Source organism: Brienomyrus brachyistius, chromosome 6, assembly GCF_023856365.1.
Source record: "Brienomyrus brachyistius isolate T26 chromosome 6, BBRACH_0.4, whole genome shotgun sequence".
Classification (NCBI taxonomy): Eukaryota; Metazoa; Chordata; class Actinopteri; order Osteoglossiformes; family Mormyridae; genus Brienomyrus; species Brienomyrus brachyistius.
Genome location: NC_064538.1, coordinates 5,206,310 through 5,224,094, shown reverse-complemented (window position 1 = coordinate 5,224,094; position 17,785 = coordinate 5,206,310). Strand labels below are relative to the sequence as shown.

Here is a 17,785-nt window from a genome sequence, read left to right as displayed (position 1 = left end):
TTAGAAATGACGCCAGCTTCACAAATCAGTAGAAGGGAAGCATCGGTCCGTCACGGTCTGGATGCAGTGCGCGGAGCGCGGAGCAGACCGTGGCGGCTCGCGTCTGGGGGTGCCGGCCAGAGGGAAAACAGATGTTTATCTCACCAGGAAGCACACAGACCAATGGCGGGGGTGCTAATGCGGTGTTACGGTAACCGGGAATTAATCAGCAAGGGCAGTACACAGCGACTCAGTTCATGCCAGGATCAAAGCAGGAGCTCAGAAAAATCAACGGAGGGAAAAACAGCAAACAGACGACGTCTTATATTTTGGCCAGAACAGAGAGGTCGTGGAAAAAAAGGAAACTTTCCACCGACGCAAGGTTCACCCAAAGGTCACATCCACAAGTAGCGTGAGAGTTGTGGACCCCACCTCCCAGTTGGAGAGCCTCACTGGGGCGTCTCAAGACCAGTTCCTGTGGCTGGTGCACGGCGAAGTGAGGCTGGATTAAGAGCCAACAGCTGCAGGAGAGGGGCAGGCTGGGGAACAAAGAGTGGCTTTCAGGGGAGGGGGCAATTCCCTGCAGTGGCCCCACCCACAGCGTGAGCACCAGCTGCCTCTCACTGCTCCATGGCTGCTCCATGAAGCATAGCACTGCAGACCTGAAGCTGCCCAGATTACACCATCCCGCTGTGAGAGGGCGTGAGCACTCCTAGTCTGCTAATTGGGTAGCATCTTGTCCAATGACAGGCGTCACACCCACTTAATGGCATCCGGCAGCCACGTCGGCTTGTCGGCATCTCCTTCCTGTTCTAGACGTCCGACAAGACATCAGATCACATTCTTGTGTAAAGCACTGATTTCATCCCAGGCATTAAAAGACGTGGCACTCTACTGAAGTGCCATAATGCAATTTTCAGCACACAGTGCCTTAACAGATCAATAAGCGAGCGGGAAAGCAGAGCCGGCCTAGCTGCTGAACAGCAGGCCCCTTGTAGGCATAGCGGCAAGATCGCAGGCCGCCGTTAAACAGGCAGGCAGAGGTGACGCTTCGTAAATCACATCCGTGGCACGGGGGAGAGGCTACAGCAAGCAGGGCCCAGCCAGGGGGGCCGCTGCCACGCCTCCCAGAGGCCCCCAGGGGCTTGGTGTGACAGATGGAGCATCTGCTGGCCAGGATCTGCTGCCAGCGGTTGAAAGCTGATACACACCCTAAAAGGGCCACTGCAGGCAGGGTCAGATGCAGAGTGCAGTGGTTGTGGCGGGCTGCACATCAAAGGGCCGACCTGAGACCCGCCTGCATGGTCGCTAAAGACAGGGGTGAGGATCACGGTGGCTGCATGACGCAAAGTGCACAGAGGGCGATGGTCTGCAGCAACAAACATCTTTGTTTCCATTGTGTACCACAATCTACCACAACTGTACCTTTGCGCATGTTTTGATAAGGAGCAATACTACAGTAATAACGAATTAAAACAAAATATAAGCTTTTCCTGTATTTATCGAACGACAGAGGAGCCAACGTTTTGGGGGCATGCGTTATTGTCTTGTGTTTACCAGCTTCAGACCAATCCAGAAATGCCACATTTCTGAAACCTGACAATATAAACCTTCACATCAAAGGCACATAGTCAGCACAGAACAGGTGCTCAGAAAACACTCACGAAACGCTCCTTTGAAGATTCTCAAGCAAAAGCAGTAAAAGATTTAAGGACAGGGGGGTGGGTGGGTTAACGGGGTCAGATGAACGATGCTTCAGAAGCGCCGCGTTTCTCCGGATTAATTTCCAGGTCATACAAGACACGGAACTGTGTCTTTGTAATTTAACAAGAATGTAATTAAATCCCCTGTATTCTTAGGGTTAAGGGGACAAAATGGAGTTATTTACAAAGAGAACTAGCACAAACACAAATTTTCGATTTTTGCTTGTTGCTCCATCCACCCATCACAACTGGAAAACACTGATCCTCACAACACAGAGGCTGAGAAACATGTGGAGATGGTTCAGTTTTGCTGATCAAACGAAAATGAAAAAAAATTACATTTTCCATTAACATAAGTACATTGGAGTGCCTCTTTTCACATATCCCATCATGCTCTCCTTTATAACACAAATACACAAAGAAGAATATAAAGGTGAGAGTGAAGCATGGGGTGTGGAGCACAGGGTCAGCCATTTATCTGGTGTCCTTGGAGCATTTCGGGGGTCAAGTGCTTTGGTGAAACACCCAATAGACATGTGGCAATTCTACTGAGGCCAGGACTCAAACCAGTAACCTTCTGATAACAGGCACACCGGCCTAACCTGCTGAACCACACTCCACCAGTACAACGCTGCCCATTAGCTCATGCACTGTCATGTCAACGAGCTCTGATGACACATGGGCTGTCTGACAGGAAAGTACAGACTGACACACTGACATTTCGGTTGGTGAAGCTGCAGCATCGCGGAGGCCCCCGTCCCAGTCCCTCGGAGGCCACAAAGCGAGGGCAAAGGGCAGCAAGCCCCATGTGGGGTGCAGTTCAAGGGCTGAGAGGCGGGTTCAAGCAGGTCTCAAGGGTATGAATGACTAATGTCTGACCCATCGCCCCCTACGTTTGGAACAAGCCATTTACCTAAATACAAATAAGTAGAGTAAGAATTTAGCTAAGTATCAGATTTGAATACCTTCACATCATTCTGGCATATTATAGCATATTCATTGTTATTTTTCTGCATCATGGTAAGGACTTCGGACGCTACATGGAGATACAAGAAGCTACATCAAGTGACATCATCCCTGTCTATGTCCACTATGCCACCTGCTGCCCGCTAACCCAGTACAACTCATTGGTAAATTAGCTACTTTCAAGGGTTTATTTGATCCAAAACTGCTTCTAAAAAACCACTTTAAACTTAAAGGGCATGTTTATGTCTAGTCAAAACAAAACGAAGCACTCTAAGACCGAGCGCTGGGACCTCACTCTTGGTCAGTGTACTGTCTCGGCCTGGGAATGTTAATTTATTTCAGGACCAGGGTCAACAGTGTGTTTTTTTTTTTTTTAAATAACATTATGGCTGTTTGTCTGCGAGCTGCCCAAACAACAGTCTGCTGCTTGTTCTCCCTTCCAGACAATTTAAAGAAATGAAAACCCCAAAGCCTACCTTTGCACCCAAAGCTATTTCTGTACAAATCTGCAGCACAACACGCACAAAAAAATAAAATTACAATTCCAGTTACTACATTCCAGTTCTCACTGCTCTGTGACGGCCTAATTAAAAGACCATTCAAATTAGGGCGCCAGACAAAACAGCATTCAGCTTTCAGTCAACTGAGCATTTACATGTTCTAGAAAACATAGGAAACCTAGAAGTGCATGCTTAAGTTAGAGTCAATTTACAGTCAATCTGCATTCTAAAAGTAATTTTGAATGACATTAGGTTGATATTCACACTATACACACAAAGAGGTAGTATATGTCTAATGTAAAGACACATGTCTGGCCAAGACAAGAAGGTGATTGGTGAGATTAATAAGAAGCTGAATGAAAGGGTTTATAACAGCCCTTGTTTGTACTTTCCCCTCCTGAATGGTCAGACCACGTTCTGCTGGGAACGGCTGCATGTGTAGTCTGACCAGAGTGTTTACCCGCTTGCAGGGTAAATGTTTCCTTTAATGAAGCAAAGAGAAAGATGGTAAGAATGGCCAACTCACTCTCCCTCTGCTCGCGCTCCTTCAAGATGGCGTCCAGCCACTTCTGCTTGTCCTCTGCGTTCTTTGCCATGCAGACGAACCACTTGTTCTTGGCCGTGTTGTGGATCTTCCAGCCATTTGTCACTGTATAATTATTGCTATGATAGTCAGCTGTGAAATACAGGGAGGAGAAATGTAAAAATATATAATCAGAAATGAAAAATTTTATCAACTACACTTATTGGCATACCAGAGTTCTCACGTCTCATGCGGCATGTATAGCCTCCTGAATAATCTAGCCTAAATCACTATGCCCCACAAAATTTATCAGCTTCTTTTAATCACTCCAGATAGGATTGAGCTCCAACTTGCCTGTGACGGTTTGCAGTCTATCAGTATTGGATATAGAATTCATATCAGTATTGGACAGAGAATAAGCACAGGTTTTATTAAGACCTAATTTCAATCATACTATAGAGATGAGCACGGCTTTGCCGAGCAACAGCTGCATTTAAACTGAACAAGGACACAGAAAGCAGCATAAATTCCTAAAAAAAAAAATTATCATCCTGGAGGAATCCAATTAGAACAAACGATTCGTATCAGCCGGCATGTTGGTGCAGTGGTTAGCACTGTTGCCTCACACCTCTGGGACCCGGATTCGAGTCTCCGCCTGGGTCACATGTGTGCGGAGTTTGCATGTTCTCCCCATGTCGTCGTGGGGTTTCCTCCGGGTACTCTGGTTTCCCCCACAGTCCAAAAACATGCTGAGGCTAATTGGAGTTACTGAAATTGCCCGTAGGTGTGCATGCATGAGAGAATGGTGTGTGAGTGTGGCCTGCGATGGGCTGGCCCCCCATCTTGGGTTGTTCCCTGCCTTGTGCCCATTGCTTCCAGGATAGGCTCTGGACCCCCGTGACCCAGTAGGATAAGCGGTTTGGAGGATGGATGGATTCATTTCAGTTAGAGTCTTTGCTGACTGTCGCTATAAAATGCTAAGGCTTTTTCCCCAGTAAGTGACTAATAATGCATGCCGGACCCAAAGCTTTAATGCACCTTCAACTACACCTGTGTCATCTCATCCAAGTCCAATACAAGGAGATACAAGGTGAAAGCGCAAACAAACTATGAATTAGTAATAAGTCTAGACATTACACCAGTAGCTACTTACTTGGAAACCTCATATAGAATTTTTCGGCTCCCCCCCCCATCTACATTAAAAACTGCGGCAGGTTTTATTGGAGAAATCCAGATGGAGCTGCTGCATGGCATAGCTGTCCATTTATCACATCAGTGCAGCGGTACATTCCGTCCAAGCAGAGCGGATCGTCACCCAGACGCACGGCGAATGCAAGGCTGGCCTGTGGCCAAAGGAGGAAATGACTAAAAGCATAACCTGCAAATGGGTGCAGAGCCGGCTCCCACTGCAAAGGTCACATGGTGCTGACCAAACTCGTGAATGATCCTGGTGACGAGCCGCAGTTACCCGGCTCACTCTAAATGGCACCAGTACACTCTCAGTAACCTTAGTAATGGGCACGGCCTCCCCCTGGGGGCACGGCCTCCCGCCAACCTGACCTATTTTCAGCAGAATCGCCGGAATTACTAGTTGAATTTTGCATTTACTTTTTACATGTTATTTAATTTAGCCATTTATTTTACCCAAAGTGACATATAACTGAGGAAGCAGCCACTAGGCCTGGACAGTATTACAGTGATACGCTGTTTTATTTTGGATAAACTGCGGTGTTTTGAAATCTTGGCAACAAAATTGGATGCCATGATAATTTACCTTCCTGGCACTTTACTAAAATAGCATTGGTTGAAAGATTAGATACCACACCGGCCTACCAGCGACCTTCTGATCACAGGCCTTGACCAGACAAGACCCGAATGATTTATCTGGCTCAGATTTTTTCACAACCAGGCTCTCGGTGTGAGAATTCCATACATCACAACAGTCTTAGTCCAAGGCAGCATTCCCCAAAACCTTTGCAGTGCTACGATGATTGTAACTTCAATGAGAGAGAATTCAATATGACACCCCTCTGATAGCTTAGGTATCTCATATAAGCCCCTGATGCCTTAAGCCAGTGTTTCCCAACCCGGCCCCTGGGGACCCCCAGGTCTGTCCATGTTTTTGCTCCCTCCCAGTTCCTGAGCAAAAACGTGGAATGTTTGTAAGACCAATAGGACAGGACTGGTAAACACTGTCTTATGATCCTAGCAAGGCCCTGGGTCCTAACCTGCACAGCCACATACCTCCCCCATTCTATTCTACAAATAAAAATATGGTATTATATTTATTAATTAATTACATTAAAAGCTACAACGTTATCCAGAAATGTCAGCTTCCAGTAGAACAGATTAAAATAATTAAATGAGCACCAGTTTTTGGAGTAGTCCGTGCTCCAATAAAAATGACTTTATGCAACGTTAGTTTTCCAGTGACTAATTTCAATCTCAAACAAGTAAAACGAGGAATAGCATTACGAACGAAGTCTGACGATTCTCCGGCATTTTTTTTTGCCCTGAATGTGTAGCAGAGCAGTCATTTGGCATTTGTTTTCTGAGAGGGTACTCTCTGGGAGGGGGTAAGGGGGGGGCCGCTATCTGAAGCTACGAAGCGGCAGGTTGTTCCATTTCTCACGAGAAACCCATCAGAGAGACGTTTCTCTTCTTCTGTGGTTTCCTTAAATCTTCAGCGAGCCCAAGAAGCAGAGCAGAGGTGGCTGATTTTGACGCTGGCGGTCCCCAAGGAGGCCTGGCGAACGCGGCGAAGTGGCAGACGAAGAAGCTCTCCCCGGCACGTCCAGCGCCGTCCTCAGCACTCGATCATATCTTCCTCTCTTCAAGATAAGCAGTGCTAGCTGCATAGCTTAGACTTCCTGAAATGGGGCATGCTTCCCTAACTCCTATGCTCTTGCAGACTCAGACCCAGTTGCAACATCCATCCATCTATTCGGGTCAAGGTCATATGGGGGGGGGGGGGGGGGGATGGGCAGGGCCTGGAGCTTATCCCAGGCAGCAAAAGGGCACAAGGCTACATCCACCAGTAGTTGCAACATCAACAGAAGGGCATTTATTTTGCACCAGTTAGAGTACTTAGATAACTCAAAAGGGCATGTGAGCAACACAGACCTGTTCCATCTTCCACGTTCTCGACCTCCATCACCTCAGTGTTTATTCTGCCTCTGAACACGTAGAGAGGGCCGTTAATGGACTTGGTCCTTTTGGTGGACTTCTTCCCTGAAACCCTGAAGAACCAAAATAGTCATTACAAGCATGAAACTACACAAAGGGAAGTACGTCTCATTTCAGAGACTCAGGACTCGAGTGGCTTGCACAAGAGGCCAGGTACACACAGCCTGCTGAAATTAAGCAGCTGCAACTGGTCGTGCCAGGCAGGTAAAGTATCATGGCATCCAGTTTTGTTGCCAAGATTTGAAAATACCGCAGTTTATCCAAAATAAAACAGCGTATTACTGTAATACTGTCCAGGCCTAGTGGCGGCTTCACATCCCGAGTGATTCCATCATTTGGCTTTTGAGCTCGGCCCTTAACCTTCTATTACTCCAGGGACCGTCTCACCCTGCTTCCTCAGTTATATGTTGCTTTGGGTAAAAGTGTCAGCTAAATTAAAACTCAGAATGTTATGGCCTGCGTGTGGCATGCAAACCGTCTTAGCAATTTTTGAGGACTGGTGAGGGAGAATCGCCAACTTACCTGGATTTACGTTTGCAGTACACCAAGAGGTTGTCGAAAAGGAAGAAGACTCGCTCCTGAATGTTGCCTGCAGAAATCTTCAGCAGATTTCCATGGAGAAGCAACTCTGTACAGATGTCGGTCAGATTGGTTCCCTGCAAGACGGCACAGGTAAAAGGTGAGCATTTCAGCTTTGGCTATGTGCTAATATCAAAGATATGTCTGGACCCGATTCTGTGGATCCAAATAAAAAGATGATGTAATCAGCGAAGAACGGCAAATATGTAAAGTTATCTTTAGCTTCTGCGTGGACTTCCACTGTGAGGAAAGAGACAGGGCAAAAAACGAAAAGTTACAACACTCATTTTGGGAACCGTCCGTGTGACCTTTCGGCAAAGATCATTGCGTAGTTTCTTGGCTCATGTGGAGGAGGTCAGAATCTGGGTGAATCCCAGATGACAGAAATTTCACAGGAGGTTCAGAAACAGCCACCCACCCCAACCCATGTCCCAGAGGACATCAGTATATCAGTAACCACAGATATTTAAGCCACAGGAATTCAAACCTCTCATGCTGTGAATGAACCCAAACCTAACACCAAAGCAATGATATCCACCATTTAGGGGGTCTCTACAGCACAGCAGCCAATCAGCTTCCTAAATATCAGAGGCCGAGAGATTTCAAGTGAACCGATTGGATGTGGGAAAGCGTCCCTCCGCAGTTAGTCACGGGGGGGAGCTCATCGTGGAGCATCTCATTAAGCTCACGTCAAATGGCTTTCTGAAGGGTCATAATGAGCATTACATTAGCTCAGGGCTGGGCAATCATATCCAGAAAGGACTGCTGTATATGCAGGTTTTTGCTGCAACTCCATAATTAGATTACTAATTAGAGGACTGACTGGCTGAAGAGTCCTCGCACCTGGGTTTGGACAGCTGACCTTAAGGTTACCCCAAAAACTTGCATATACACCGGCCCTTTGCGGACAACACTGGCCACCTCTGCATTAGCTGGTATGCAGTCCTACATAGACCCTCAGTGTCATTTACTGACATTTCTGACAAAATGCAGAATTTCATTGCAACCTGTCCAGCAGTTTCAAAATTCGGTCTATAAGCTAGATAAATAAATCTAACAATACTAGCAATCCCATGCACAATTTTAATTCCACATATTTTTTTAATAAGATTTGCGGGCTACATTAGATTAAGTAACACCATGTGGACAATTTAAGTCTTATTCTAAAACAGCTTTTTACATTCCTGTGGTTTCACAGGGCCTAAGACTTTGATGCTGCCTAGGAACATGATGCCACTGAAAACATTTTGTCGGTCAAGAACATCAGCGTCCCGACCCGACAGGCAATCCATGATTGATCCCAACACAGATCCAGTCCTGCAAGACCAGCTAGCAGCACAACAGACTGAAACCTTCTCCTGTGGGTTTGCACCGAGTGTGGCATTCGCAGTAGTTAAGTGCGACTTCCTGCGAGCTGACCTTTACCTCATATACGATCCACATCGACTACATTCTGCAGTACCGAGCTCGGCCATTGGGGCCTTTCTCCGGCGCCTGCTTACAAAGCCGGCCTGCTGCCTGCCCGTTTCACTTGCTATCGAGCGGGAAGTTTTTCCATAACAGTAGACAAGGGCTTCATTGTAGGAAAGAAAAAAGAAAAAGGCATTATTCTTGCTGCAGTGTTCTTTTTTTCCCCTCTGAGATTCTGCGCGATAACCTGCCTGCTCGTCTGAGGCGATTGCCTTCGCATGCCGATCGTGTTAAACGTAACTGCGCTCGCACTGCGGTGAAGCCGCAAATGCGCTGCACCAGCCTCCGCTCACTGTGTTTCACTGAAAAGCATCAGAACCGCTCAGTGCATGCAGGGAGCAGCTGAGCGACAAGGGGCCAGTCGGACGGCCCCTACAGCGCCGACACTTCCCCTCCTGCTGTTTTCGGTTCCTCCTTTCAGTGCAGAAAGGAAGACGCTGTTTAGAAGGCCCAGGTGACTATTGTTTTCTTTGGGTAGTCTTGGCACCAACATTCTATCGATTACCTATCAATTCATTCACAGCGATAATCAAAACTTGGGAAATTTCTCAACAATCATCTACAGCTGAATGAACGTGCTGACAAACAGAAAATAATGCTGTGGAAGCAGGATGAGAAAGACAAAAAAAGCAGTAGTCTTTCATTTATTCACAGCAGCCTAGGACAGCATTGTGATTGACACACTCTTGCTTTTCATCAGCTAGCATGAGCATTTCCCCAGTGTCTCTGGGTGCGAGCAGCACTGGCTAAAGCCTCTCAGATGTCAAAATGACGCCTTGGGGGTGTGGCCACTAAGTGCACCTCTATTTACGCTCCATGTGACTCCCAAGATGTTTCGCTTTGGGCTCTCTGTGCGACGGGGCCCCACACGGCCAGACAGAACCTCTCACCTCCCAGCCCTCGATGTGCGACTGTAGCTGCTCCAAGGCTTCCAGCTTCTCCATTTGTCTCTTCGTCTCGTTGATGTTGGAGCAGACAGTCTTCATGGCCTGCAGGGCCTCCTCCACAGCTGGGTAATCAGAGTGCTTCTTAGGGGTCCTCTTCAGCAGCTCCTGTAGGTAAAGCTCCAATCAGCTGCAACCTACTGACCTTGTGAAGATGCAGTGGCAAAAACTACCTCTAGGTGAACTCCATATTTATGGAAAAACAAGAAAAACAAGTTATGGTCTTTGGCCACTGAGTATGAGCTAAGAATTATTTTTTATTGTTTTTAAATTGTTTTTGCGAATGTGGATGGCAGGTGAGATCCGTGCCACATCCAAGCCAGTCATTTTAATCAAACACCGATAACAACAGGCTGGATCACTGAGGTCTCTCTCAGGCGGCCATGGGGATCAAATCACCGCACACCTCCACTCTCTCACGCTCAGGTCTGTAAGGGTGTGAAAAGCTAACAAAAAAAAAGACACGCCCACCCCCCAGCTGGAAGCTCATGGCTGCCTTCACCACTGCGTTAATGACATAGGATCTACTTTGATGGGATAATCAGAAAGGCCAGCAAAGAGGAGAAAGAGAAACTAAATCTGCAACCTTAATTAACCGTAATTGCTTACTCTTCAGATTCTTAATTAGGCTGTCTTAACAGGCACAGAACGCTCCAGATCACCCGCGGGGCCTTTCTTTGTGGTGTCCGTGAGAAATGGGTGAGAGAGACCTCCTTACCTTCAGCAAAAGAGGGTATTTACAAATCCTCTGGATGGGTGTCAGCAGGTAGCCCTCCAGGGGGATGTCTGTGGTCTTCTTCCCTCCCAGCAGCATGCAATGCTGACCAAACGTAAACACGGAGAATCTCACCGTGAGAAAGTCCAAGATCTATGTGAACATCTACGCATCTGTGCTTATCTCCCTAATAACTACTAGATAATATTGCCAAGTACATTTATCCATATTTGCCTTTATTAAACAAGGAAACACTACAATTTAATACCTCTTGAGTTTTTTAGGATTTTGAAAAATTATTTCAAAGTCTCTATACTAATTTCATTTTAGCCGTTGAATGTGCAGTGGAATGAACAGAGGGGAAGAAAAACAGAACCTCCTCGTTTCTGGAAATTTAGAAACGTTAATGGCAGAAACAGTGATACAGAAAAATGAGAAGTATAGCTTTAATGTCTGACTGTCCCTTAAACGTTCCACCGCTTCCACTCGATGATTCTTGTGGTCCAGAGCAGATCAAAGGCTTACTAAGGGCTAAGCAATAAATATACATGAATTTTTAATATGAACTGAGCTCGCTCAGCAGTAGGATAGAGCCATTTGCATACAATTACTGATGGTCCAGGCTATCAGCAGCCAATCACATGATAGCGACCTCAGCAGTGATGGGCAACATTTCAAAATAGGGCAGATTCTGCATTTTAAAATACAATTTCGTTTTAAATCCGGCAATGCTACACGGCCGAGGACATTAGACATAGTCGATGAAAATGCCGCATTCTAATTTAAATTTCATTTGCACAGGTCCGAAACAAAGAATCTCATTACCTAACTGGGCCCTTGTTTATTAAGATGGCAAAGCAATTACTCTCAGATCCATCTTTAATTTGGCTTCATCTCCCATGTTAAACAGGTTTTCGTTTTCTAATAACCTGCCGGAGTAGAAACATTTATCTTACAGGAAACACAGATTCATTCGAGGCCAACAAACGTTCATATCAGCAATAACACATTTCTCTGGAGCTGAAAGTAAGTTCAGGCAGCATCAAATTTTGCATACCATCCAGACTCAATACTGTGGAATACGGTATCTGGACGATATTTTAAAATCAATGATATTTCGGTATTTTGAAGTCTTTGCATTAAAATTCTCGGAGTGATTTAATAATACCACGGACTACCAAAAATACCATGCCACACCCTACTGCCGTAAGACCACACAAGCCTAGGTGAGGGGAACACAGCTCCTGTAACCCATGATGCAAAGTGAGCAGACCTCCCTGGTAGCGCGTGATGCTTTACTCCAGAGCCTGCATTAGGAGGATGCTGCCAGGGGGGAGGCGGGGAACAGGAGCTCACCAGCAGGAAGGTCCGGACCTGCGTGTTCTTGTTCAGCTCCATCAGCAGTCTCAGGGCCTTTTCATGGTTACTGCAGTACTCGCCGTACACGGAGAAGTGGCCTTTCTGAAATGAGGAGCGGGTCAGCGCATTACACGTCGTCCCTGGACAGGAGGCACTACAAGCAAAACATTAAGTCATCGCCTCCCAAGGCTACTTAGATGGAAGATCACTCATAAGAATCATCCGTCTGGGCTGGGCTGATGCTTCGGGAGAGCATTAGTGGATGGTTCATTAATTCTAATGTATTTATTGCCCATAACCCACACTGAGCTCTATATCATGGTGCGTTCTGGTCGCCTTAATAATAGGGGGCATTTTGATAACTGCCATCCTGGTTCAACAAAAATAATGAACAGATTTCCACCTGCACGGCTACATTCTGGACAGAGCCGAACCCTCTGCGGGAAATCCATCCCGCGTCCGAAGCAGGTCAGTGCCGGTCGGATCCGGAAACTCAAGTCGTCGGATAGGGTTTACAGACACCCCTGAAAGATGCATTAGACTCTCGGTAGCGAGGCCCAGCACTCAGACCGAAAACTCGCCTTGGGTCTGTGGCCCCAGACGGAGAAGCAGGTGAAATGAGGAGCCGTGCGTTGGCGGCAATTCAGACGCCCGGTGTGGCTTTAAAACCGCAGCACGCAGGTAAAAACTGTCTTATACAGTAAAATTCCAGGCCAAGAACGTGAGGGATATAAAACGCAAATATTCTCACAATGGAAAATAAGTCATAAAATGTCATCTGTCATTCTGGCAGGCAGTTATAACCTCATTTCTACACTGATAGAGTGTTTTGTTCCTGCAACTGTTTATTACTACATTTATTAAAAATGGATTCTAGTCCACAATTTGGACACAGAATACCCTGTTAGTTTAAGATCCCCCAAAAGAGACTATTATTTGCATTCTCCGCTCATTTTTGTATTCCGGTGTCACGTGAACAGACAGAATTAGCCCAAAACTTGCGGTTCTACGGAACACAACAGTGGTGGGTGAGTGTATCGCTTAGAGCCAAATTAAACTACCATGACACTCTGGCAGCAGTAATGATGAAGCTTTGCTGGGATAAACATCCACCGTAAGCTATGGAAATAAAAACAAAAAAATGTTTAGAACTGTAAACACAAGTGCTGCAGTAAATGAACTAAAAAGTCTAATAAAAATTAAACTAGAAATCCCCCTTTGTACTGTCAAACTTCTGGATTGGAAAGCCCTCAGTAACTGCCAGAAATATACCAATTACCTACCGCAGAAGCCAAACCGAGAAAACAACAGCTACGGTTTTCCTAAATCAACTCACATTATAGGTCAAAAAAAATAAATCAATGGCAGACGATGAGCCTCGACACAGGCGAAAAGTTAACGCGAAGGAACCCCTGGAAAAAAACCTCACGGTGAATTTCTCGTCCGACGGCAAGTTGAAGGCCGTCGGTTCACCGCATGCCATCTGTCAGCAGGGCACTGCTATCAGACGAGGCCCTGGGTGTCGCCACCAGCCCCGGAATGGCAAGCAATTATGGTTACATTAAAAAAAAAAGTTTTTAATGTCAAATAGCCCTACACTTTTTTCCTATTAACAAGATCATTAGAGTGAATGTGTATGAGGACCTTAGAGAGAGGCAGGCTAAAGGCCACAAAATAAAGCAGAAAACATTAAGGGATAATCGATGCACTCCAAACAATATACACAGACTGTGATTCAAACAGCCAATGAAATAATCCTACCACCTGGGGGGGGGCATCATCTTTACTACAATGGATACAGCACCAGGACTTAACTTCTGTTTCTACAGAATCTTCATTTGCGTGACCGGGGCAGCCGATACATCTACGGAAAGTTCTGGGTTCCAAGCTCTGAGTTACACACTTGTACCCAGAATAGCTCAAAGAGCTGGCCAGAGTCTTCGGCGATTTTTCTTTTCCTTCATTGGAGACGCAGGGAGAGGATTCACTGCCATGGAGGGGAGTCAAAACGACTATCAAAGAGGCGAATTACGACACACAAAAAGTTTACTTATGGAGCCTGCAGTGAAAATGCAGCTGGGGCAATGAATAAACTCAGCTGCGGAGACTAAGAAGTAAAACAAACATTGTCAGATTATGCCTAAATCCTCCTGTGAGGACCTGGTCGAGGTTGTGGCCTGCGGTTGCAGAACTGGTGGGCGTTTTATCCGAATGGAACCGTTTAGCAGGAACACGCAGCATCTGAAAAAAGCATAATACTAAAATTACTCAATCTGCCAAAATAAAAGAAAGATGGTGGAACCCAAGCCTGACTTAAAGAACCAAATCTGTTTGCACATCATTTGGAAAAAAAAATGTAGACAAGTATGGGTATCATACGAAGGATCATGACTTACACATGACACGTTCTGCGAGGGACACATAAATGTAATTGCCACCAGATTTCTTTAAGCAATTAAAGAATTTATCACAAAAAACAGTGTTGGGGAGAGATAATTTAACTAGTTGGGAACAGTCCCCTGGTGGTCTGTAGAGAGGGGGGGATTTTGCCTGAGTACCAAGTTAGATCCTGACCACTACACTTGTCCGAGATCAATCGGACCTGGCTCTCATTAACCGGGACGGGATGCGTGCGTCAGCGGCAAGCTGCACATACTCAAGTCCCACCTGAAAGTCTCCTGACACACTCCACAACTCGAGCGGTCCCATGGACCGGTTATGCGGTCCACTGTTGGCCCTAAAGCACTGCAAAGCTTAAGAGTCAACATATCTAGAAATGCCGTCCTTTCTAGAAGCGATGACCTGCATGCGACCTTCCGCACAGTGCGACTCCTATAGAGAACGTTATGGCAAAGCAGATGAAGGATGCTCCCCAGGAGTGGGAGTGCTCCCAATTCATTTTGAACACCACGCCTCCTCCAGTGGGCGGCCAACCGTAAGAGGGCGACATGTTCGGTATTAGCGCAGGGGCTGCCCGCCACGTCATGTCAGACTCCTGATTTCAGCACTCAGAGTAGAGCGGCTTCCTAATACAGCGGTTAATCGGGTGCCTCAGGTCCCTTGAGCCTCATGCTGCATCAAAGGTCCTTTTCAGCCTTTGCTCGTCAATAAAGCACAGAGTGTTTTTCACAAGGTCCAAGTGGAAGCGAAAGTGGGCAGGACCCAATAACACTGATCATTTGCCAACAACGTTGAACAATCCGCCCCGGAGGATCCAGGGGCATTTTCATAAATGGTCTAAAAATCACATGCTTGGGACCTGGGACTCAACGCGACGACAAGGCTTGGAGGATTACTCAACGCAGAAAGTACTAACAGTAGCGCACACGGCCCTAAACCCCCACCCCCCATCAAGAAACACAGACTTTAATTTCCTTGAGGGATCTGCAAGATAAGTTTTACATTTACAGTTTTACCCTTGGCATCCCAGCATTCTTCACCCATTGTACTACAGGGGACCTGCCCAACCACTCTGCCCTGATACAGATAGGCCTTTGTGATCAGCTAGGGGTGATGAGTTCAAAGGGAGGGGTGGTGAAGGGGGGGGGGTGGGTTTGTGGGTAGATGGAGGCACATCCGCCGACAAGCCTGCCAAGCTCACCCGGGCTGGGAGGGGTAAGAGCTGGGAGCTGGCAGGAAGCGGGCGTCCATTGAGCCGCCATGCGAGGCCATTGTACTCACAAACTTCAGGAAGACATGCCCCAGGGTGTGCTGTGGATGGGGCTCCGGCTGCAGGCTGGACTCCAAGGCTGCCAGCACCTCTTTGTGGACCTCCAGGATGGCCTCGATGTTGGAGAAGAGGATCTTCATGGACGGCGAGGATGGGGAGGAACAGAGAAACCCCCATTAGCCAGACGGCCCCGATCCCACTGGACAGGCCGATCTGTCACAGTGCCACCGCTGCGGGAGCCTGAGCTCCTCAGCTTCCTGGAGAGTTGAGAGCGCCACAGTACCATGGAACAAAGAGGGACTGTGGTCCCTTCAGCCCCGTTCCTGGCCAGTAAACACCCGGACATCTCATTAATATGGATGCTACCAGCAGGAAAACAAATACATACACATGTACACAACAACCAACGAGGCTGCACAAAAACACGGAGGGCTAGCCTGTGCTGAGGCCGCAAACCAAACATGAAAAATTGACAGAGATGAAGAACCTTTATAAGAAAAAAAAAAAAGACAGACAGACATTGAATTGCTCAACTGAATCTCAAGAAGATAGCAGAAAAGCCATCAAGGCCTGTAGGGGTAACTGGAAGATGAGAATGGTGGACTTCAGCTCCACTACCTGAATTACCAGCTCGCCCAGTGCTTCATAGTATGGTTAGAGATTGTGATAAATAAATTAAAGAAAAATGGTGACTATGTGGGGACAAAACTACACATATCTGGAGGGAATGCTACACGAAGCCAAGTCCAAAGCACACAGAGAAGTTGCATAAGTTGTCGAGTCGAGAAACTGACATCGTTGGGAAAGTACGGGGGGGGGGGGGGGGGGGGGGGGGGGGGGGGTGATAAGAAATGCACACAGCCCATGTGGCTAACGTGCTCCAATCAGCACTTCTCCATAGTGCAGTGGTGCAAACGTGGGAGATCTCATCTTTCAGTTTGGTGACTCCGCTTGCGTTTCATGGTGGGGGGGGTGGGGGGGTGGTGACCAGGGATCAACATCGTGGTTGTAAGCTTGGGGACAGTCTTCCATTCCATCTGCTCTTAGGTTGGGTTACACTCTGTTAAACTGGAGGGACAATGATCTCGGGAATTAACGATTAGCCGTTATGTGCCTTTTGTGCTTGGGAGTACAGCAGCAGAAGCTTGAGGGAGTTCACCGCCCAAAACAAGTGTAAGCTCAGAAAGGCCCCAGCTGAATGCTCAGGTGTTTTGTTAACACCTGCTGCCATTATTTCTTCCACCTTTGTGTTCGGTACATCGAGCTACTGGCTGTTTTTATTTTTTTATTTTTGAGCGTGTCGTGGAGATGCATAGCTAATCCCCGAAGGGAGATGCTCACCCTGACGTTCTCCGGAGAGAGGCATTGCTGCTCGTCTTGGGTCTGCCGGATCCTTTGCAGAAATGCCTGAAAAAGAGACGGACGGCTCGGTTACAGCGCTCGCATTTCATGCTCAAAAGAAAAGGAAGAGTATCCTTAAAAAGAGCGATAAAAAAGGAGCCTAATCTATTACGTTTTTCCACACGCAGCCACAATCACAACCGGTTTCACCGGCACAAGTAGCCCGACGACTGAAAGGGATTAACCAAGGTCATTAACGCTCGCTGCAGATCGTTTTCACGGACGGCCTTCAAGTTGGCAAACCGTGTGCCATAAATCCAGCTTAGCTTCATTGGAGGCAGTATATACTGTAGTAGTCCTCTATCGAGAATAGAATTGTCATTGTAATGATCATGTTCCGGAAGAGTCTTTTTGTGTGTATATCAAGGACAAATTTCCAAAACTCAAATCAGCCCATATTTTTGTTGTTGCTGTTTTTGAGATGACATATGGGTGAGTTTAAGAAATTCCCTCTTCAGATATGACAAAACAAGGATAATAATATATCATTGATACTTCATTGATCCCCTTGGGGAAATTATCTTCATGTCTCCCTCAACTTGCTCTTTTTTGCAGAGCAAGTTGTCTGTGGAGGGCAGCCACCCGTGGCGGCACCCAGGTAGCTGGGGGTTAAGGGTCTTGCTCAAGGGTTTGAACCAGCGACCTTCTGATTGCAGGCACACAGGCTTAGCCCACTGAGCCACACAATGTCCCCCCATTGCCACACGCTGCTGACACTGACATAGGGACGATTTGTTTTTGCTTAGAGATGAGATCCACAATTTTCTGTAATGATTTTTCCTCCCCTCAA

The 17,785-nt window shown here is 46.8% G+C and overlaps 1 protein-coding gene across 1 annotated transcript in view; it reads right to left on the bottom strand.

The window, feature by feature from the left end:
- Nucleotides 1–17,785, bottom strand: part of prex1 (phosphatidylinositol-3,4,5-trisphosphate-dependent Rac exchange factor 1) — a 74,546-nt gene that overhangs the window by 36,246 nt on the left and 20,515 nt on the right. The window contains exons 2-9 of the mRNA XM_049016617.1: nt 16,936–17,001; nt 15,606–15,728; nt 11,922–12,026; nt 10,569–10,670; nt 9,797–9,958; nt 7,380–7,513; nt 6,795–6,910; nt 3,675–3,824 (exon numbers count right to left, since the gene is read on the bottom strand). Coding sequence (XP_048872574.1) covers nt 3,675–3,824; nt 6,795–6,910; nt 7,380–7,513; nt 9,797–9,958; nt 10,569–10,670; nt 11,922–12,026; nt 15,606–15,728; nt 16,936–17,001 — 958 coding nt within the window. The remainder of the gene's footprint in view (nt 1–3,674; nt 3,825–6,794; nt 6,911–7,379; nt 7,514–9,796; nt 9,959–10,568; nt 10,671–11,921; nt 12,027–15,605; nt 15,729–16,935; nt 17,002–17,785) is intronic.